This window comes from Ictalurus furcatus, chromosome 25 (genome assembly GCF_023375685.1).
Source record: "Ictalurus furcatus strain D&B chromosome 25, Billie_1.0, whole genome shotgun sequence".
NCBI classification, from domain to species: Eukaryota; Metazoa; Chordata; class Actinopteri; order Siluriformes; family Ictaluridae; genus Ictalurus; species Ictalurus furcatus.
The window spans coordinates 11,951,566-11,975,845 of NC_071279.1; the positions used below are offsets into that span (position 1 = coordinate 11,951,566).

Genomic DNA, 24,280 nt, shown 5'->3' on the forward strand with positions numbered 1-24,280 from the left:
CTCACACACACACACACACACAAATGATATTTACACGTGCTGTGCAACATGTGATTGTCACTCCTGATATTAAGGATCAGCCTTAGACATATTTTCAGAATCCCAGTTTAGATTCTAGCTGTACATTCACAGATATGTTAACTTGTGTGGACACAGATAGTAAATAATATCATCCCGTCTTCATATCATAATGATCCATTATGTTTATTTTATGTGTTATATATTATTATACATTATGTATATTTCATTCCATACGTTACTGTATGATTTTCCATTCTTATGAGCCCATGAGGGCCAAAACACATGACATTTTCTTAATGAGACGTTATTGTATTTATACCACCGCACCTGTATTATGTGTATTTATTAAGTGCAATGTTTTAAATTTATTACAAATGGCTATACCTACATTGTTGCCGGTGAAGCAAATGTTGGTACATTGTTTCCGATTGGCAACAATGTGTAATGGTGGAAAGTATCATATAGTAAAATATTACCATGTAAAAATGGCCAACACCATGCAGCAAGAGGTTCATTTAGATAAACATACTGTGACTTACCTCCTTGGCTGAGCTTCATATATAGTAAATACTGTAGCTATTGTATGTACAGTTTGCAAAGACAAATATTTTGGAAATATATTTTTCTTACAAGTTTGGTCACCTGCCAATTCCCACCCATCAGCCAGCTCTCCCCTATAATACGACAGCTACCCACTAGGGAGGGTTCAGCCCTAACATGTGCTTCCTCTGAGATTCATGAAGCCAACCAACTGCATCTTTTCCACCTGCTGGTCAGGGCAGCATAATGCACTGTGCTATCTGCCTTCTTCCACATGCTGTGCATGAGCTCACAGATGCCCATGATTGGTTAGTATCACTGTGATTGAGAGGGGAGAAAGAGTATGCCATCCCTGTCATCCAGCCAATTTTGCTATGGATGGCTGTTACATTGTCACGATTTGAACTTGCGAACTTGCGATCTCTTGACAAATGCTTTAATATATGTAAACTAACCCCTTAATCTCCCAGGTCCAGATATTTCTCACTCTCATAGCTACAACTTTTCCTATAAGATTCTCTATAGGCATTGAATAATATGCTTTAAGACCAATAAGTGAATCAGCTGGGAGTCTGATGAATTCAATTTGTACCTCAATCCCCAACATATTTGCGCCTGTGAAGACCATTTGTAGACAACAATCACACTGCTGATAATGAGTCTTTATTGGTCACATTGAAATTTTTTTCTTTGCATACCCCCAGCATGCCAGGAAGTTGGGGTCAGAGCGCAGGGTCAGTCATGATACGGCACCCCTGGAGCAGAGAGGGTAAAGGGCCCAACAGTGGCAGCTTGACAGCACTGGGGCTTGAACCCCCAACCTTCCGATCAGTAACCCAGAGCCTTAACTGCCAAGCCACTACTGCCCCCCCTGCCCCCCACCTAGTGATGCCACATACCTAGTAAGCTTTTAAAAGTTGGGAGGAAAAAAAGCTTGCAGAAATGTGTGTGCATACATCAGAAAGCATGGGTCATTGCAATGCATTGAAGACATCACCTGACCCAGCTAACTGTTGTATGTAGTGCAGTCTTGAGAAAATAAGGTCTTATTTATTGATTAAAGCTTGACTGCGTCTGTGTGACTGTTAAATCAAGCTCTTGTGCATTACACACAATCCATATTATTGCAGCATGCAATGTATAAAGGAATATTCCTGAAATAGTTTTTGTTTGATCAAAAGATACAGTAAATATATCTCCAATCCGGAGGACTGGTTTGTCATATATTTGTATGGCAAAGTATATATTTCCATTATAAATGTTTTAATATCTGTACAGCTATCGCTCTGCCTGTCTAGTATATTATATACATACAGTAACCTATCTCTGCAAGCGTGGACCCTCTTTGTGTCCATCACATCTCTTGTTCGTTTCCTTTATCTCTTAATTCTCATGCCTCATGAAGCACTACACTGATTACCACAGCCAACTGGCTCAAGATAGATGGTTTATAAAGATGTGTGTCAAAGTCCTAATGACTACATTGCAGAAAACCCCTAGTATAATTAACAGAACAACTTTATTATCCCTAAACTCTTTCATAGCAAGGGCTAATAAATCTGAGCTATTAAAAACAAAGATCCAAGAAAAAAAAAATGCTCAAGTCACTGTATGTAAGAATGTGGTGCTGTACATCAGCTCTGTATCGGAAACAGTTCACTTTTATTTACTGGTGCATGGAAGCAGATTTATATAACAACAGATGTATTATATATATATATATATATATATATATATATATATATATATATATATATATATATATATATATATAGTCTGAAATGTAACAGTGTATAAAGGCCTACTAGATTCTTAAGTATTCATATTAGGCTACATACATAATCATATATTTAATATCTTAGAATATTTCACAGGCCAGGCACACTACTTTATCCTTTACACCATTCCACACTTTTGTGTCATATGTTAAAATGTCAGATGGCAAATCCAGTGGATATATTCTAGGCATATTTGTTTTTGTTTGTTTTTAATGTTTACAATACTCAAAGTGGCATTTAATGTCATGTTGCTACTTTTGAATCATAAAAGTGCACTCACTGCGCATTTGGGTTAGTTGAAAAAAAAAACCCAAAAACAACAACAACAACAAAAAAACACTTCCCTGTGATTAACGTCGTAAAACTAAAACAAGCGAATTAACCATTAAAAAAAAAAAACCATGACAGAGACATCACTACTCCACCTCACGTAAAGACATAATTGCAAGTGTGCGTGGAGCCGTGACGCAGATCTCTTGATGTAGTCTGCGGTAAAGGGTGTGACCTGAAAGCCTTCAAATCTGACAGACAAGCGAGAGAAGGGCAGAAAGAAAACGTGCCCGAAGGACGAGCACCTGCTGTGTGCGAAATCAGTGCGGGACGAACTATGAAGACGAACCAGTGGCGCAAAGGAGCCTGGGAAAGCGCAAGCAGCAGCATGAGTCCTTCACACAGCACAATCCTCGCATTCGCCCTTCTGCTCATCTCAGCCATACCGCCCTGCACAGGTATGTATATATATATATCTAAACTGTATATACTCTTCATTCCACACAGCACGCTTCTCATAGTCATTGATACGCTTTCTTTATGGATAGGAGCGCGCGCGCGCGTTATGGAGAGCCCGTGCGTAATTGGAGTGACTAGACTTCTGTAGTGAAAAGCGGGTTAATCCTGGCTTTAAAACAACACTTTAAAGTAAAGTAATAACGCAGATTTACAGCAGATTGACTGAAGTGCACGCAACAAGTGTTAGCCTACGAAAACGGAGTCATTTGTTCTCGTTACTCCATAGTCATTCCCGTTATTGCGCTATTGCGCGGCACATTTGAGATCTTTAAAATACATAGGTATGCATTCAAAATAAAGAAATGTTTGTATTATCATATAAACCAACAGACTACCAGTCACGACGGACAGAATGTGAGCATTATAAAACACAATTTTTTTTTCGGCGCAGAGCAATAATAAAACACTGCTGGTTTTTACACACTGAGAATCACTTGGGGTTAGGGTTGATTTTCTCCATTGGAAGTATTTACTGTAAGTGTGTAAAATTCTGTCTCGGAATTCAGACATAGGCTGTAAACTCAATTTATTTCCCAGTTAAACTGTTTGCGCAGTCTACTTTAATTAGTTGAATGGTAATGCTGAATGAACACATATAGCACTAAATTAGGACTATTGCATTATTTGCTTAAGCTTTCCTGGGTTGAAGTAAACACTTCAGTTTGTAGTGGTGAGTTTTGCATGGTCTTGTAGTCACCGTGTAGAACGCAACAATGGTCATAAAAGCATTTGCAAAACTCTTGCTCTTTGCTGTAGCGAGGATTTCCCCTCAACTTTACATAAAACTATGCGTAGACTATAGCCATACAGGAGTGAAAACAATACCAGTTGACTTTTTCCTATTACTTAAAGAACCAACCCACTACCCAAAGACAAACTTTTTAAATGAATTTTTTTTTTTTAATGATTAAGAAAAGAAAAACTTATGACCAGTTTTTGTTAATTGCATATTTTGCATTGAATGTTTTTATATCTTGGTAAGGACCAAATGTCCCCACAAGTCCAAAACTGCCAGATATCCTTGTATATATATATATATATATATATATATATATATATATATATGTATATATATATATATATATATATATATATATATATATATATATATACACATACATATATATTCAGTATTGTGCAAAAGTCAAAGTCAAAGAAGCAAATATGCCTTCAAAAAAATAACAAAATTAAATGTTTCTACATTAAAAAAATATACTATTAAAAGGAGTAAACATTAATAAATGAAACAAAGGCAGTATTTGGTGTGACAACCCTTTGCTTTAAAAAAACAATAGTCTCAGGTAGAATGTGTGCAGTTTTATTAGGAAATGAGCTGTAAGTTTTATTGCGCAGCTTGCAGAACCAGACATGGTTCTTCTGGAGACTTCGACTGTCGCACTCGCTTCTTATTTTTCCAGCCAAATCCAGTAGCCTTCATTGCATTGTGGGGTTCTTTTGTCTGAAAAGTGATCTCTATTACGATTTCTTTACTGACATGCAAACAATTTTCTGTAACATTTAATTATGTGCTGGAAAGCTAATGTTTGGGAATCTAAAATGTTTTAGTACTGACTCGATAATGTAGAAATCCTAAAATAAAAATCTATAACAAAGTTTGTACTAAAAAAAACAAATTGGGTGCTTAAGACGTTCGCACAGTACTGTATATATAAATATATATACAACATGCAATAAAAACATGTAGGTTTTGACCTTATGGGGACATTTGTCTGGTCCTCATGTGTAAATCTACTTTTTTTTAGTAACAACAACAATAAAGAACTGCAGCTTTTAAAAGAGTCAAATGGTTTCCTTTTGGTTCTTGGTGTTACGGTTAGGGGTTGATTTAGGTCCTCACAAGAATAGTAATAAAAATGTGTGTGTGTGTGTGTGTTTATAAGGTGCTCCAGTGTTCCTAGATATATCCACTACAGAAAATGACAAGCTGCTAAACCAGGTAGGAACCATCCATTCACTCATATATCATTTAATATCTTTCTGAATTCATCTTCTTTATAACAGAACATTTTGATCTTGGTCTTGTTTTAAAGATATTATAAAATATTCTGTTGCTCAAATCCACATATCCGATCCATAGGGTATAGTGACTAATCTCTGCTTACTACGTTCATGTGAGATCGGGGGAAATGAGTGACTACAGAATTGCTGAAACGTTTTATATGGAACAGAGAGAGAGAGAGAGAGAGAGAGAGAGAGAGAGAGAGAGAGAGCTGGTGGTCAAAACATTCTTATCTCACCTCATAATGTGGAAACACTGTTCAGTGCTTAGTTTAAAACTTACGACTCATGGGGTATTTATAAAATGTTGGGGTTGTTAGTTGATGCCTTTCAAAAATAGTTGGTTCATTTCTATATCAAAGCCAGCATTTAGAATTTTGAATATACTAAACATTTAAGTGGGATTGACCGAAAAGTGCCATTTACTTCCTGCATCCTGTCACACAGATAGATAACGTATGCTCATCCCTCCTTCCTGAAGAACGACCCCTCAGGGTGAGTAAGGCTCTCTTTCTACTATTAAGGCTGTGGGCCTTAATGTCGCAAGTAAACATTTTACTCAGGATGAGTCGGCTCCGGATTAAAGCTTCGGAGTCCTTTGAAAACATCTCTGTTAGCCTGAAATGATCCATTTGCATGAAAACCGTGCGATTAAACTGTCTGTAACCCTGTAACTTCTCCTTCAGACATTGGACACATTGTGGGATCTGTGTGACTTGATGCAGGGTGTGTTGCAGAAATCTGAGGTAAAATCTTTCATGTTTAAATGACATCATTAAGAGCTTGGCTTATGTTAAAATATTTTATATATTAATCCACATACTGTAGCCAGCAGTACACAGCTAGTCTGAAAGTAATGCGTTAAGAAAACAGATCTGTGAACGACGTAGTTGAGGGGAAGTTTGTCTGTATTTGTATATATACAGGAACTGGCAGCTCGAGAAACAACAAAAAGGGTAAGATACTATATATATACACACACACACACAAACACACATTCACTGATTTCTCAAATTACAGACTAACAGCATCATAACGTCCACCTTTTTTTCTATTTCTATGTGGTCCTGTAAACATGTGTATGTGTACCTATACCTGTTCTATGTCCTTTCACACTTGCATTCTTGTATTTTTATGTACGTTTGCGTATTTTTTTTTCTTTTTGTACTTATACATCCTTTGGTGTGTCTTTGAACTTGTCTTGACATGAACGTGTTTGTTTTAATGTGCACTTGCGTAGTTTTTATTTCATTACACTAAGACGAATACTGGAGTGCCTGATGGGACGGTACGTTATTTTTAACAGCTCTTTTTTTCCCTCTCCTTTACTCTCTGCTTACTTGTCACTATACTGCAAAGTTGCACAGTGTTTGTTTACACGTCCAGCTGCAAATTAATACCCGTAAGCTGCAATAAGACGATGGTATACACGTACAGTATACACATGTTCAGGGATAAAGAACAATAAGCATGACTTCCCCTCTGTAAATCTGACACTCACTTTGTGTGGCTGTCTTGCATGGAGTATGTGAGATACCTGCTCTGCCAAGACGTGACACAAATGGACAGTTCTCTTGTGACAGTTTTTAAATTATGTGTGAAATTATTTTTAAAAATTTAAATGGTTAAAATTGTACAGTATACTGCATATTACTTGCATGCAGGCATCCACAGAACAGAACAGCACAAGTATAAAGTATAAACCCTAGAAATTTCATAATGGTAATGTGATACAACTGGCACAAGTTTTATATATGGCACGTAAATCCATTTATGTCGTACACACACACTCTATAGACACGTTTTCTTTCATTCTAAGGTGATGAATGGAACACCTGAACCAGTCTCTATGTCTTGCAACATCCATACCTTTCACATTGGACTCCAAACGGTTCCTCTCTGAAGGGGAAAAAGTAACATTTTCCCCAAATCCAAAATGCACTTAAACATCGTGCAGATTCATTCACATTCTTATAAACAAAAACAAGTTTCATAAAGAAGTACAGTTTGTTACTAAGTCATTTGGAGTCTAGCTAGCTGTATCAAGTATCCAAGACATGTTGGAATTCATTATACATCTCATCTCCGATGCATTAAAAGTAATTAGAGTTATAATGTCAAGATTGAACTCTATACAACATGTATACTGTAAGTGTGGCCGTGAATAATGAATAAGAATATATACTGCGACGACCATACCCTTACAGATTAGGGATCTCCAATTTCAATTCGAATTTTCTTTTACCTTTATTAGTGTTTGATTATTCTTAATTACATCTATAACATTTACAACACATTAATTCAAAAATGCCTTTTCATAGTTGTTAGAGTTGACATTTCTGGCCTATATCTGCCATAACGTGTCACGTGGCACATGGTATCAGTGTCGTACAATTTTACATGCGGCCTTTAATTAAAACGGCAACATGTATGAAATATTTCTAAATTGATGTTGTATGATCGTTACCAGTCGGTACACATCATTTAAAAAAAAAGAAGAAGAACTAAGACAAATAAAACTGGAGCACTTACTTGCTTGAAGAAAATGATAGCACTTTCCGCTTCCTCAAAAAACAACAACAAATAAATAAATAAATCCCAAGGCTTAATAAAAGAATATATTACTTGAACAGGAGATTATTATTATTTTTTAATCAGTGCAGGGACGTACCTATTTCTAATGATAACAAATACAAGAAATATTAAACTTTTCTATAGTTGGAATTACTTTTAATTTTGGAATTACTTTTATTTCTATTACAGTTTGAATTAATATCCATGGAGATGTTGAAAATTTGCTTGAATAACATCTACTGGAAAATCACTCAGCGAATAGAAACTGTATTTCTCTTTTAAATAGGAAATGCACTATAATTTCGAAGAGATTTATTTTAGACGTAGAAATTTTATATGTACAGGTTTTCCCCCAAAGTTTGCTGCAGGGACACCAATTTGGTAAAATGACCCTTATACAAATAAATCTAATACATTTCTGATTCTGAAGAGGTGAACAGGACTGAGTAGAATCCCCAATCGCACAATCACTGTATTCCCAACATGACATGATCAGCTATCTAACATTATCTAACATAAATCACTGCAGAAATTATTTTTTTTAAAGGACTAGCTGATATCCCCATAGCTACTAAATAGAGTTGCTAGGTAATATTAAATGAGTAAATAAAAATGTAATAAAAATTTATACTTGACCTACATTCATGGATAAGCCAAAATGTGCTGCCAGACTGTGCTGTCATTTTCATAAAAAAGTTAGAATATTGCAACGGTTCTGGACAGCATAGCATTCATCAGTTGGTCCTGATTTGTTTGGAGATCACGTTAATGAAATGATTGAATTCTATAGCAGAGGCTTTTCCCCGGCGAAGGCTTTGTGTCATTTGGACTGCATTGACTGTCTTTTGGTGTACAATGTGTGTGTGATTGTGTGTGGTTGTGTGTGTGTGTGTGTGTGGGGTGTTGGCACAGAGAACCTGCTTTTGCATGGCATTTCTGAGTATGTGTTTTTGCCCGACATTAACGCACTGTGTGTATAAGATTAAGGACGTTTTTGTGTATGTTATGTAGGGGTGTAAGAATTCTGCACTGATACATTATATGGTGAGCTGTATGTATGGAATATCACAATGTACAGTATAATTATGATTTAGTGGAGCTAAATTTAAATTTAGAAATATATAGAGTCTGAATTCATGGAGTTAAAAAAAAAGACTTAAATGTTTGAAAGTAAAGCGTTATATATATTTTTTTTAAGTCTTCGAATAACTACCCTCTCACCAAAACACACAAACCCCTTTGCTACGATGTTCATGTTGCTTCAAGGCCAGCTTTGAATTTTCTCAGTAAATCACTTCTTTTGAGTATTGGATCAGGAGAAGTGCTGATGCATGTGCGTGTGTGTGTGTGCGTGTGTGTGTGTGTGTGTGCGTGTGCGCTCTGTCCTCTTTGCAATCCACACCCTAATTCTTCTGGCAGTTGTTCATGGTTGTCATCTCTCTTTGTGTCCCTGTGTGTGTGTGTGTGTGTGTGTGTGTGTATGTCAGTCGACTGTGTTCCACCCTCTCCTGCAGCTCATACCGCAGCTCCATAGCAGAAGCGGTAGAAGAGTAGCATCACATGTATGTATCCTCTGCATGCTTCCTCCTCATACAACGTGTACTGATACTATGACTACACTAATGGACAGGGGAATGATCTCATCCTCTTAAAGATTTCTCTCTCTCTCTCTCTCTCTGTTCTCCACTTCCTCTGTGTTGAGCCTTCATGATCTCTTAGATAGATGTAATTGCATTGTCGTAATGAACACTTCATCATTACATCTTATCTCGCAAGAGTAATGACAGAGTTACACGCTACGACTCTAATTCATCAATGCTGTAACATCCATTATGGATTACTGTAACTTTGCATGTCATATCATGTAATGGTTTGCTTGTTTTTGTTTTTTGTCCCCCCCCCCCCCCCCATTACGAGCTGCAGGTGACATCATTGTAAACAATTAAAAAGGAAATTGCATCCTCGTTTAATACGTTATGATTCACCTTTGCCATAATGATTCATTTAATTAGGTCGCAGCTCTGAGGCATTTCTCCTGCTCATTAGTTGTTACATTAATGCTGTGTACTTATGACTTTTGTATGATTGCCATAGAATCTGTTGGGATCCAGTCTGATCGGATGATGCACGCTAGTGTGTGCATTTTGTTCTCAAATGAAATATTATATCTTAAGTCCTTTGCATACTTTACTGTTTAAATCACGGCAAATGATTTCTGTTTACACGGATAAAAGATTGAGTGTGTGTGAGTGTGAGTACGAGTGTGCGGTGGGGTGCACTCGCGTTTGTTTCTGCTTATGCGCATCCCTTCTGAAGGACAAATGTTGCAGTGTGCCTCAAAATTAGCGGCATTAGATGTTCTTTTCCATTCGCCTGGTTATTATCGACTAAAATTATCTGCACTGACCAGCAGAGATACTAACGCAGCATCAAGCATGTAAAGCAGCTTATACTCTTAAAACATTTTGAAGGATGTTGACCTGTGGTCTCATGTAATAGCTTCCACAATAAACACTGTGGTTATAAATGGCGTTTGGGCAAAATTCTTGAGATTAAAAAAAAAATGTCTATGTTGTAAAGAGCCTGCTTCACTTTAGCAGATTTATAGAGTTTATACTAGATCTTTTTTACTGTTTTTTTTTTACTGTACTGTACGTTGTAACATTCAGTGAAAAATGTTAAGCTGTCTTTATGGTTCAGTTTAGTTGAAAAAAAAAAAAAAAAAAAAAAAAAAAAAGACCTTCCTGGAAAGGCATCAGTTTATCAGCTGAAACAGATTTGGTGATGCTGAAAGAGATCAATCATGGGGAATGTTGGATGTCTCACACAGTTCAGCCAAAAGAGCTAGAATCATGGACTTTTGTTTGAAGGCATCACTGGATCATCTGAAACCAGTGTGGAGCTGATGTTGATGTTCTTGATTCATTTGAGTCATTTAGTTCATTTTCTTTTACAGCTCTAACACTGCACTAGAAGCTTAAACTGCTGCAATGGAAAACCCTGAGATCTTCCAGCAGGAGTTTGGATGGATGATTAGTAATAATATAATATATTTGATTGAAAACTGGCCATGTTTCAGGTTACGTACGGTCAGGTCCAGAAGTATATGGACAGTGACGCAGTTTTCTTATTTTTGCCTCTTACACCACCAAAACAGATTTTTAAATGAAACAATCAAGATGAAGCAACGTTCAGCTTTAAATAAAAATATTGCATTAACTGTTTAGGATATACAGCCTTTTTTTTTTTTTACAGAGTCCCTCCATTTTCACAGGCTCAAAAGTAATTGGACAAACTAACAATCATAAATATTAGGATTATTTCTAATACTTGGATGCAAATCCTTCGCAGTCAGTGACTGCCTGAAATCGGGAACCCATGGACATTACCGAATGCTGAGTTTCCTCACTTGAAATGCTTTGCCAGGCCTTTACTGCAGCCGCCTTCAGTTGCTGCTTGTTTGCGAGTGTTTCTGCCTTCAGTTTTGTCTTCACTAAGTGAAAAGCGTGCTCAATTGGGTTGAGGTCATCGGACATTTAAGAGCATTTGATTTCTTCGCCTTAAGAAGCTCTTGGGTTGCTTTCGTGGTACGTTTTGAGTTATCCATCTGTATTGTGAAGCTCCGTCCTATCAGCTTTGCAGCATTTGAGCATAAAGTATAGTTCTGTACACTTCACAATTCATCCTACTACTTCTTATCAGCAATCACATCATCAATAAACACCAGTGACCCAGCCGTACATGCCCATGCCATAACACTTCCTCCACCTTGCTTGACAGATGATGTGGTATGCTTTAGATCATGAGTCCTTCCTTTCCTTCTCCATACTCTTCTCTTCCCATCATTCTGCTACAAGTTCATCTTCCATCAGAACAGCTCAGGTTTTTTTTTTTTAAAGAGGATTTTCTACCAAAGTCTAATTTGACCTTTCTGTTTTTGAGTGTTACTAGTGGTTTGCCTCTTGAGGTAAACCGTCTGTATTTACATTCCTGAAGGTGTCTCTTGATTGTAGACTTTGACAAAGAAAAAATAGCTGTAATTCCTAAACAGTTAATGCAATATTTTTGTTAAACCCCTTGAATTAAAGCTGAAAGTCTGCACTTCAATAGCATCTTGATTGTTTCATTTCAAATCCATTGTCGTGGTGTACAGAGGCATAATTACGAAAATTGTGTCACTGTCCTAATACTTATGGACCTGACTGTATATCTTGTCCTTATTGTGGTAAATCTAACACAGTGCTCTATTTGTACAGGAGACCCCACGCATGATCCATAGCAGAGGATACTTCTCATATCGGGTAGGTATCACTGATACCACACTTGTTCTTCATGTATTACCATTAAGTAATACCAAAAAAAAACCCCAAGACAAACATTTTTTTTCTGGAAACTCCTGTAAGTCCACCAAATGATGCAAACTTAACTTTTAGTTGTTTTACAGCAATTGGTTTATGTGCTCAGGAGTACATAGTTGACGTGGAGTTATTTACGGGTCTCTTTTTTTTCCTCACTTTGCAGCCGCGAAATGGAAGACGATCAACAGAATACGTGTAAAGAATTAAAAAAAAAAATGCAAGCAAAAAAAAAAAACAAAAAACAGAATAAAAAAAGAAAAGGTACCAAATGCCACTTACACCCTCATAAACAAATCTAACAGTGGCCTCCTGAACACCTTCTCTTAACCTGTATGTTCTGGTCTAAAACTCTCACTGAGCTTAGCCATTTTGTCTTTGTATCACAACATGGTGCTTTTCCTGTGGAGCAGCTGATTAGCCTCGATGGAGAACCAGAAAACCTGAGGCACCTATCCTTGGATGTATCCACTTATCATCCTTCTATAGTGTATAGTGATATTAAATGTACATAGAAAAGCTTTTTGCTTTTGGTCCACAGGTCCTAATTGTGTAACCATGTTGTGTCTTGTAAAATAAAGTCATTCTGCAAAATGTGATTTTGAGCTTTTGCTGAATCTCTCTATCTCTCAACCAAAACAATCTGAAACAATACCTTTCAAATTCCAATGAAATCTATGTCTTGCTTTTATTCATGTTTAGGTCGGCAATGTATATACAGACCTTGGATGGTGTAGAAAGATGCCACTGTACTGACTGCCATGAGTCTAAATTGTGCTCTGGCACCAACAGCGAGATTTGTGATCCACACAACCATTTAGCACCTTAATACATAGAGTACTTTAAAGTACATTTAGCAAGCACTTTATTGCACAATATATCAGTATCTGTTATTGTATTTGGCTTTAAACCAGACGTGTGGTCTATACCTGAAGATTTTTCCCCCTATAATCCCCCCCCCCTTTTTTAGGTTAACCCTAACAGTCTGCCTTAGAAACTCTGGAAAATACTGAAAAAACAGGACTGCTGGAAAAATGATAAAGCAATTTGCAGAACATAACTTTATTCAACTCCTCAACCAAACGCTCTGTGGCAATTTCTGGAAAGCTTTCTATCTTCTGTCTAATGTGACTGAGTAAGCAATCTAACTGTAACTATGAAGCAAGGACGCACTCACAAAGTGCTGCTTCCAGTCAACATGGGATCCTTTAAACAACATTTCATTATAATGACCGTATGCTTTTCAGAGATTTTCTTTTCATTTTGGCAAAGAAACAATCGTTTAAGAATGACAAAACACAATGCACATACACATTTTATAATATTAAAAAAAAATGTAGTTATATATTGGAGCGTATTAGTAAAGTATTGGAACAAAAAAAGTCAATTTAATTTTTTTGCTTCATACTGAAGACATTTGTGTTTGAGATCAAAAGATGAATATAGATCAGAATTTCAGCTTTTACTTCCTGATATTTACATCTAGGTGTGTTAAACACCTTAGAATATGGCACCTTTTGTTTGAACCCACCCATTTTTCAAGTGAACAAAAATATTGGGAAAAAATTGATTCTTTAAACAATTAATAGCTCTGAATGTCTGCTTTTGGTTTGAGCTCTGGATTTTGCCTGTGAAGACTACATTTGTTATTAAAAAGGATAAACCAACATGAAGATCAGGGAGCTATCTATGGGAGAAAAGCAAGCCATTTTGCTGCTGGGAAAAGAAGGAAAATCAACCAATCAGTCAGGCTTTCCACTAGATTATGGAGTGTGGCTGTGGGGATTTGTGATCATTCAACCAGAAGAGCATTAGTGAGGTCAGACACTAATGTTGGATGAGAAGACCTGGTCAGTCTGTGTTCCAGTTCATACCAAAGGTGTGGGATTGAGGTCAGGGCTCTGTTCAGGACACTCAAGTTCTTCCACTCCAATCTTAACACACAAGGTCTTCATGGAGCTTGCTTTGTGCAAAGGGGTATCGTCATGCTGAAACCGGTTTGGGCCTCTTAGTTCCAGTGAAGGGAAATTTTAATGCTTGATTGTACAGCTTTTGTGTGCTTCCAACAGCTGTGTGCTTCCAACATTGTGGCACCAGTTTGGGGAAGAACCCCGTATGGGTGTATTGTGGCAAGCTGATCGTATGTGTTGTGCAGATGGATGATGTGTGAAGAGTTTTATTAAAAGTGAAATTCATGACGATTGCTGCTTGTTTGCAGTGTGAACAAGATGAACATTGTATGTCCAGTGCCATCTTGTGGATATTATTAATACTAGGGCAGGACACCGTCACTGTCCACAGCAAATAGGGTGTTGAAATTCTGTTCCTCCGACATTACTTCAATAAACACTGGTTATGGGATATAAGTTTGTAAGTACCTTAAGTATTATATTTACTCTATGTTCACGTTTAAAACAAGACTGGAACACAAAACCAAAAGTTCTACACTGTGGCCACTAGATGTCTCTATTGGTCTATAATCAACTGATTCACATCTCATTTCTTTTACATGTAAATATATGTATTAAATAAATATACACAGTATATTTTATATATATATATATATATATATATATATATATATATATATATATATATATATATATATATATTTAAAAACAATACACACACTACAAACCATGAGATGTTTTTAGACCAACACATTTGTATGATTGTGTGTCTGGCTGTTTAAAGAAATAGTATCCACTGTCATAATCATGACAAGCCATAATTCGAAATTATGGCTGTGTTCAAATATGCATATTACGCCAGTAAGCATAGTGCTGTTTACTATCTACTATTTATTTTTCCTTGTAGTACTATGCAATAATTATCATTTGAAGACAGTTAGGTGACTATCGGATTTCTCCTCAGTTGTGAGTACGTTTACTTCATGTGATTCGACATGTGAGTTAAAGTTAAAGCCAAAATATGTAGCAAGACTCTGGGGACATATGATGCAAGAATCATTTTTCAGATTTTCTCACATGAATTCTCACATATTTTTCACATGATGTCACGTGTTTTACTGAGTTCAAGGCATGGAGAAATGAACTTCATGTGATCACATAGCATTCACAAAGACACATGAAAAATGTATCATCATGTGAAATGTATGTTATTTATTTTTTCTGTAAGGGGAACTTGCTAGCATGACTAGCTAAGGTTTTCTTTTGTATCTAGTAATTCACCAGTAAATAACTAAAGAGCTTTTAGAAGAAACAATCACTTTGAAGACAAAAACAAAAACCCTATTGCATCATATTATGTACTAATATACTGCAAAATATAAACCCTTTATCTTCACTAGAGCCCCAAGTCCCATGCTGAAGTGAAGCAGCCCCATAGCACGATGCTGCCACCACCATGCTTCACCATAGGCATGGTGTTCTTTGGGTGATAAGCCATCTTGTTTTTGAGCCAGTTGTATCTTTTAGAATTATGCCCAAAAAGTTCTACTTTGGTGTCATCAGATCATAACACATTCTGACACATGGCCTGGAGTTATTTAGGAGGGCTTGGATGGTTTTTGTTTTCTCATGACAAAGGGCTTCTGTCCTGCTACCCCACCCCATAGTCCAGATTTGTGAAGAACATGAGAGATTGCTGTCACATGCAAAGAGTGAGCAGCACTTGCCTGAGATTCCTGCAGCTTCTTTAGTGTTGCCGTAGCTCTCTTGGCAGCCTCCTCAATAAGTTTCCTTCTTGTCCTTTTGCCAATTTTGAAGGGACATCCTGTTCTCACTAAAGTCACTGTGGTGCCTGATTTTCTCCAATTGTTGATGACGACCTTCATGGTGTCCCATGGTACACCTAATGTTTTGGAAATTCTTTTGTACCACTCTCCTGATCGATACCTTTCCACAGTGAGATACCGTACATGCTTTATAAGCTCTTTGGCTTCAACAGTTTGATGAAACCAATAAGATGTCAAGAAAATCCTATAGAAACAGCTGATCTTTCTTTGTGGTTATTCAGAATCCCTTCAGTGATGACAGATGTATGATAATTACTACTGAACATGAGTTTGAATGTGATGGGTTAATTCTGAGCACAGTCACACACCCCATTACTAAAGCGTGTGCACACTTATGCAACCAGGTTATTGCAAGTGTTTTTTCTTTTCTTTTGTTTCCCTTTTAAACATTTCTATTTGGTTTTCAGTTGAATTATACTGGTTGCCCTATCACGTTAAAGGCGGAAAAAAGATCTGATATAACTTATCTTGATTTCACGTTTTTTTACATAAAAAAAAACCTGCATTTATTTGTTTGAATGAACACACTAGACAGTTAGGTATATTCATACATCTTCTAAAGTAGTATAACCCCAATTCCAAAAAAGTTGGGACACTGTGTAAAATGTAAATAAAAACAGAATGCAATGATTTGCAAATCTCATAAACCTGTATGTTCTTCACAATAGAACATGAAAAACATATCAAATGTTTAAACTGAGGAAATGTACCCTTTTAAGGAAAAAATAAGTTAGTTTTGAATTTGATAGCCGCAATACATCAAAAAAGTTGGGACGGGGCAAAAAAAGGCTGGAAAAGTAAGTGTTACTAAAAAGAAATAGCTGGAGGAGCATTTTGCAACTAATTAACTAACTCTGCCTCTCTACGATACTCTTTTTATACCCAATCATGTTACTGACCTGTTGCCAATTAACCTCCAGCTGTTTCTTTTTACTAACTGTTTCTTTTTAGTAACTTTATTGGGAATAACATATGGGTTGAAGAGATTAGCAAATCATTGCATTCTGTTTTTTTTTTTTACATTTCACACAGAGTCCCAACTTTTTTGAAATTGGGGTTGTACATATGCGTGTTATTTTAAAAAATAAAAACCCTACCATTTAATACCATAAAAATTTCATATTGTTTAGGTCTACAAGAAAAAGGTTAAACAGAGGCTTACTCTTACAGAATTTACACTTGTGTATAAAATATTTAGCCAAAACCAAAATCAGATTGATTAAAAGTAAAAAAAAACAAACAAAAAAACCCCCCATCCGACTCATCATTGTTATAATGTGTGTGGAAAAAAAAAGATATTCCAAAGGGATATCATGAATCATACCTCAAAAAAATGTCCAAAATGTTGCTCCAGAGATTTTTTTTTAGTATACTCACAATACCAAAGCAACTGAAACAAATCCTCAGTTTGGAGATCACAGAAGGATCAATTTACATCAAAATCATCAGAAATAAATCTCTGTAAAAAAATTTTTTTAAGGTAGCTCAGATGTATCATTTTATAAGACACTTTAATTTTACTATAAATAAAAAAATATTTGCGGTAGAGCATCAAATCCCACACTCTAGCTCAGTTGATGTCTACATCAGTGGTTCTCAAACTTTTTCAGTGTAATAAGAGACCAAGTCCTCTATCTAAAAACATATCCATTTTAAATAGTCTTAGGTTTTATCAGCGTGTGGCTAACAGTTCTGTACACTGTTTAGTTTGTGTCTTAGTGTGCGGAGTATAACTGATTTAATTTATTACTATTTCTCATTTTTATCTACATCATAGTGTAAAGGTTCACAATCCTGACTTACATACAGGTAAAATTAAATATATTTCTTAAAAATACAATGTTCTAGAATTTCTAAACGCCCCCCCTGACGGCCCCCAGTTTGAGGACCACTGGTCTACACATCTGCTCCAATAAAAAATGGTATTAGGACAAGAGACAACATGGACACTCCTGTCATTTGACGTTAAAGTAAAGTAAGGGATAATTTACAAACAAATGTTTCAGAAACAGCAAGACCGAGAACCGATTACACTGTGCCTTCGTAAGAGTAATAATCCCAGAAGCACAGTTTAGGCAAATTCTTCTGACTATATCAGCACACACTTCCGCCTGTGGTGACGCCCACACACGCACGACGCGCTGACTGGACAAGTCAGATGTCATTCAAACTCCGGCCACAACTTTCAGCGCTACCAGTCAAGGTTGGTTGTGTGGTGAGTTTGACCTAATTGGCCTTCCGCCAAAAGAATGAAACACACACTAGATTGGGGGCGCTTGTATAACTCGCACAAAATAACACAAATCGCATTTGGTGTTAAAAAAACAACAATAAAATAAATAATTAAATAAAAAATCGTAAACTTGCATATTACATAATGTTACCGAACATATACTCTAAGTTAAAACAGAAATCTGTTTGCGCCTAAAAAAAACCCATTTTTGTTTTTTACGTATTGTCTAAATTAAAGCTAGTATGTCGTTTCTGGCACGAGGTTAAAATATCTTCCTCGCGCTACAATGGCGCGCGCGCGCGTGTGTGTGTATATATATATATATATATATATATATGTATGTGTGTGTGTGTTGCCAGATTGTGTAGGCTGCTGCTACTGCCGCTTAGTGCCCACTGCGCATGCGTTTGGGAAGCCCAGGGTAGGCCCTGCTGTTTTTGTAACTCCAGTCAATCCAACGCAGGCGTCTAAACCAAAACAAGGAGCGCGAGATCCCCTCATGACGGCGAATAAACTGGGTAAGGACAGCTTTCTGCATGATACGATTTACAAAATAATAAGACACCGGGTACAAGTCTAGTGCAGCATTTGTTTTAACGCTGATTTTAAAATATATATCATGAAAATACAGCACAGCGCTCTTATTATTTTTTTTTGTCCCTGAAGCTTGCTTGTGAAGAGTCCGGAGGCCTGGTGACCCACATTTCGCTCGCGCTTAGTGCGACCGGAGAGAGAGAGATAGTGAGTGAGTGAGTGAGAGAGAGGTGCGCGAGAGGTGCGCCGCCAAACGTTTGCGGCTAGCTAGCTAACCGATTTTTAAAAACACACGCACTTGTGACTTGTCCAGACGGTTCATTTTGATGGCGGTGGTGTCTTCAAAAAAATACAAAATTATTGGGTCCGTATTTTCAACTTTGCTATATTTAGTTCCGAGAGCGAAAGGCGCGCGCGTTAGGTTTCGGGAACACCGCAATTCGTCTCGCGCATGTATCTAGGTCACTTATTAAACATGATATTGTGCGGATTGATATCATAGTGCACTGTTTATCAACAGGAGGCATTTCAGCTGATCCAGTTCAACCTGGCCAGTGTATTGTGTTTTCTCTTCTGTTAGTGCAACCTGTAGAGGGCTAGTAGGAAAAATATTTCGGTGTACACGAGATATATTTTCCCCATCAGAGAGATACAAGGTACAGTTAGTCCAAAGGGGGATGCATCTGTTGCAGATTTTGTTGGAGATTCGGTTACCATTCCGAGTAGCATCTATATCCGTGTTCATTCATTAGAATAAGGCATTTCAGCATAACATTTAGACCAACAATGTGATCTGAAAGCATTAATTGAAGCATATGTAAACACCAAGGCATCTTTGGGTTGCCTAATGCATTCAGTAGCATATATTTATATATATATATAAATATATATATATATATCTATATCTATCTCTAACATGCGACTGACTTCTTTATAAAGTAATTAAGAGCTCGACGCATGCGCAAAAGAGCCGCGCTTTACCTGCTCAGAAGGCGTGGCCCAAAGTTTGAAGACAAAATGCTAAGTAACTAGAAGCTTCTCTTACTTGTTGGCAAGCTTTAGTACAACGCGAGGAAACTACGTTCCTGAGGTCAGATATGTAAATGAGATGGTTTGTTTCTTTCTTTAAGTCAAAGGACACTTTATTAAGCTTATTTATTACAAGACTTAATGTTGAGGAAATAAAGCAAAAAAACAAGTAACAGAAGAACACAACACTTACCTTGTCCCACACTATTTACTGCAGATATTACTAATGCGATGCAAAAACAGCACAATAATTAGAATATTTTCCTGTTTCCTTAAGTTTTTAATATTATATAGTGGTAAGGTTTATGTTTAGTTTATTGCATAATTTGTTTTAGTAGACAGTACTGTAATCAATCAAGTGTCAGAAAAAAATTCACTGTTTTAACACCCTGCACAATGTTAAATTGTTTATAATAATGAGTCTTTGTATGGTTAATGTGATGCTCTGTGTTTAATATTTAGTTATGGGATGATAAAAAAATAGACTGTAATTATTGCCTATAAAGTGGCAGTAGGTAGTATTTATGGCAAGATGTTAAGTGTATGGGAGATTTGGTGTTGCTTGGTCGCTGTTCAGCATTTTAATAAAGGTGGCTTGATGTACTTTCTTTCTTTTTTTCTGAAACGGAAACCTTCAGTATTGATCATCATCATCCAAAAAAATTTTTCTTTAAAACTAATAAACTGAAAATGTTTTTGTACTGAAACACAAAAAAACAAACATGCATCCAAAAATATAAATCTTTTTCAATTCCAATGTTTTCCATTTGTTTCAGGATCGGGTTGAATTTATCAGATTTGTTTTGTCCGCAAATATCACTGAATATACCCACTGAATATCAGTCTTAATATTTCATTTTTGAGGTTCAAGGCTGTTTTCACATCTAGTTAATTTGCTAAAGTCTGCACTGGAGTGTGGTGTGGTGTTATTTATTTATTTATTTATTTTTTTTTGGGTGACATTGAATCTTTTTCATTTGGTTGAGGTTGTTTCCCCTTGCTGTGATTTTCAAGCGCACCAAATTATTTGCATGCACGAGTGTTGGTTGGTCGGGAATCTGGCAGGATGTTCTTTAATGGACACGTCTTACCGATTCTCATTCAGGGTTGTTTTTCTTCCGCAGGCCATGCAGGTGAATTTTTTTTATTTATTTATTTTTTTTAGGCGGCCTGAAAATTAGGCAGGGGATGTGTATCTGGTTGTAACATCTCCCACAGTATTTTCATAAATGATGATTTACAACAAGACAAATGTCGATGAACCATTGTGATAACTGCTCAGTCTCTTTCATATGATTTTGAAACTGACTGTCATATAATGGTGTTAAAATTGGTCTTACAGTCTGTGTGGAGTTCTCCCTGTGTCCAGATTCACCCTTTTCCCTCCCACCTCTCATAAAACATGGCAGTGACTCTCTAACTTGCCCCTGGGTGTAAATGTGTGGTGCCCTGCAATGAACCGGCATCCTATCCAGGGTTTATTCCTGCCTCGCTTCCAGTGTTCTCGGAATAGGCCCCGGATCCAGAGCAGTCCTGACCAGAACAAAGTGGGTACTGGAAATAATTGAATACATGAATGAATTTTGCAATAGTAGTCATGTTCGACTGTAAAAAGTTATATAGGATTGTATGGTGAATAGTTTGTTTTGGGCAGCTTTTCAACGTTGTAAAAGAGGCACAAATGTGACAGTAGACATTCAAATTGTTGTTAGTTTATTTAGCCAAAAAAAAAAAAAAAAAAACCTGAGAAGGTAGAATATTTGAGTTATCCCTCACCAGCAAACACTCAGGCCAAATCAGACTCTTAAATCAATCTGCTTTATATGTAACTCCTAATTCCTGACCCCTAAAAATAAAAATTCAGAGTTCCACTGAATTCAGTGAGTGACATCAGATCAACACGGCTGCTCATAGCATCAGCATTAAACTAAGTAGCCCTTCTTACCTTTTAATGAGTTACTGTATATACAAGTATTTACTTTTGATCAGTCAACATACAGACATATTCGCTGACATATTGCTAACAAAGGAAGAATGTGGAGGTGTCCATGTCCCTACCCCCCCTCCAAACAAACTATGTAGCTCAAATGCAAGGAGGTGGAAAATGGCGTTCTGATTTACTTTACATCTGAGGTAAGTCCAATACAGTCCAATATGTTCTACGCTACTTCTGCTTCAGAGAATAGAGCTATACCATGAAGTGAGCGCAACATAGTGAGGTTTTCTTAGAAGCTGGATTCACTAAACCAAACATTCCCTAGTTAATTGATATTATGATTTGCAGATGCCAGTTAGCTAAGCCAACACAGGCTCCAGCCCTGTTCATGTTTCAGGAGCAAAATAAATTGCTGTGTGTTACACTACAGCTTCCAAGTGTTCACCTAAAACAGAGGTTCTCAACCTTTTGTAACTAAAGCACCCCCCGCCCCCGCCATCATGTGGCATGCAACACAACACCTCCCCACCCCACCATATTGGAGGAGACCAGGTATTAATGATTATCTATTCTATATAAAATCTATCTATATATAACTTAATTTATAATCTGTTTTTAATAGATAGATAGATTTTTTCGCTTTTGTTTTTGTACTTTTTAATTACTTTTCATAACTTTTATGATTTTTTAAAATAACTTTTATGATGCACCATTCGTACCAATTTACATAATTCGTATGCAAATGTTTTTCGAACGCAAAAAACGAATGGAATGCAACAGTTTACATGTAAAATAGTCCGCATTATCGCAGCCTAGTTCTCTTGTTCAAAGTAGTTATAGTGTTCAGAACTATTTTTGATCATTCATGTTCAATACCTGTCCGTTATATACTTTTATACAAGTAATTAAAAAAAAAACAATCAAATATTTAAGTATATTAAAATATATGCAAAAAACACATATAAAAACCAATTTATTGTAAATGTATTAAAATGAGCAGAAATAATAAAAAAAAGTTACTTTTTTTATAACATCATTTACTCTATTGCTGGACGTTTGTTTGCAAAGCTGTGTATCGTAGAAATGCATTCAAGAATCTTGATAAACCCCCAACTACCCCCCTCCCCCCATCCTGCTGGCCGAGAAATATATGTAAATTGTATTAAAATGATTCTTTTGCCCATAAAACCCTCTAACCACGAATAAACTTCATTTAGTGTCTTCCTGAAGTTTGCTTTGACTTGAAATCAGTTAAAATCAACAAAAGTCATTGCATTTTATTATTAAACTGTGTCGAGGGAGAGGCATGTACTGTTCAAATTGTTCTAATATTGATTTGAGAAAAGCCACCTGATAAAATAATTATTATAAGATGAAAATGAGTTGAGTAGCTGACTGTGTAATTAATCAATAATTCTTAAAACATTTTTTCATGCATAATTGAGTATTGTTGCTTTAAGTGAAAGACACCTGTTGCTTTCTCGCTCTCTCTTGTACAGTTGAGTTAATCCAGAACTTGTTTCGAAAAATGAATGGGACGGTTGTTCAGCTTCTTCGTCCACGTGCACAATGACACCACTTACTGTTTACCTGCGTAAAAATACCTAGAAATACGGCCTATATGGACTCTGCCTCTTGTTTAATCTGTCTGTCATGTGTGACTCCAACAAGAACATGCAGGCTATTGTGTGTTAGATTCCGCGAATGAGTACTAAGCTTCTGGGAAGTGTATGGTGGTTAATCAGTTCAACGATACCATGCTGTAGTGAGGTGGACTATGAAGCTTCAAGGCAAAGTGGAAAACTCTCAAGACTTTTAAGCCATTTTGTAAACCATTGCAAGGAAATTTCACTCACCACATTTTTGTTTTGGATGAATTTGGATGCGAGTTTGACATGAGTTTAAGGCTGACGGAGTACAATATTTGTAACGGAAGTTTCCATTTCTAAAAGATTTACTCCAGCAACTTATACCAAAATATAACATTTCAATTGTAGTCAGAACCAAAATATAATGGTTTAAAGTTGTTTCTTTTATGAATAAGTGAATGAACGAATGTTCGTTCATTTTAGACATAACCAGATAAGAAGCATCATCCCAGAAACCATAAATTAGTAGTACTCTGATTGGTTTTTGCCAAACATGGCACTGTGCATGATGACCCAACATCTCCACCTAGCCCTCATCAGTCCAAATGATATTGTTCCAGAACGTTTGTGGTTTGCTCAGATGCAGTTGTGCAAACCTAAGTCATGCTGCCATATTCCTTTTGGACAGAAGAGGCTTTTTCCTAGCCACCCTTCCATGAAAGCCATACTTGTTCGGTCTTTTTCTGATTGTTCTGTCATGAACATTACATTTAGTGTGCTTACAGAAGCCTGTAGGTCTTATGATGTGGGTTTTTCTTTATATCTCTGGCTATTAACGGTCTGACCTTCGGCTGAATTTTCTGGGACGCCCACTCCTGGGAAGATTGGCAGCTATCTTAATTGCTCTCCATTTCAACAATTCTTCTCACTATAGAATGCTGAATTTCAAATTGTTTGGAGATGTCCTTATAACCCTTCCCAGATTGATGAGCAGCAATAATTGCTTCTCTGATGTCATCGCAGATGTCCTTTCTTCTTGGCATGATGTAGAGTCACACTTGAGTGCTCCAGAACATCAAACTGCCAAAAGTGCTGCTTTTATAGAGGTAGTCAAACTTCTTGATGA

General features: G+C 36.6%; 2 protein-coding genes across 4 annotated transcripts in view; both read left to right on the top strand.

Annotated features, from left to right (window-relative positions):
* Positions 1 to 2,396: 2,396 nt before the first annotated feature.
* Positions 2,397 to 12,502, top strand: nmu (neuromedin U). Of its 3 annotated transcripts, XM_053614815.1 has the most exons (9): positions 2,397 to 3,067; positions 5,030 to 5,085; positions 5,595 to 5,642; positions 5,834 to 5,893; positions 6,074 to 6,103; positions 6,388 to 6,435; positions 9,209 to 9,283; positions 11,978 to 12,022; positions 12,243 to 12,502. In XM_053614815.1, the coding sequence occupies exons 1-9, from the start codon at positions 2,947 to 2,949 to the stop codon at positions 12,276 to 12,278; spliced, it is 519 nt and encodes a 172-aa protein (XP_053470790.1). In that variant the 5' UTR covers positions 2,397 to 2,946; the 3' UTR covers positions 12,279 to 12,502. The 3 variants fall into 3 exon arrangements, with proteins under 3 accessions (XP_053470790.1, XP_053470788.1, XP_053470789.1); XM_053614813.1 differs by having other exon boundaries at positions 11,978 to 12,502; XM_053614814.1 differs by lacking the exon at positions 6,388 to 6,435 and having other exon boundaries at positions 11,978 to 12,502.
* Positions 12,503 to 18,487: 5,985 nt separating this feature from the next.
* Positions 18,488 to 24,280, top strand: part of clocka (clock circadian regulator a) — a 61,432-nt gene continuing 55,639 nt past the window's right edge. The window contains exon 1 of the mRNA XM_053613569.1: positions 18,488 to 18,584. The gene's annotated coding sequence lies outside the window, so the exon portion shown is untranslated. The remainder of the gene's footprint in view (positions 18,585 to 24,280) is intronic.

Excerpts from the sequence above, each read along its gene's own strand:
- nmu (XM_053614813.1), top strand. The coding sequence starts at position 2,947 with ATGAAGACGAACCAGTGGCGCAAAGGAGCCTGGGAAAGCGCAAGCAGC. Across the intron at positions 5,894-6,073 it reads GTGTGTTGCAGAAATCTGAG|GAACTGGCAGCTCGAGAAAC; the intron begins GTAAAATCTTTC and ends GTATATATACAG. Across the intron at positions 6,104-6,387 it reads CTCGAGAAACAACAAAAAGG|TTTTTATTTCATTACACTAA; the intron begins GTAAGATACTAT and ends GCACTTGCGTAG.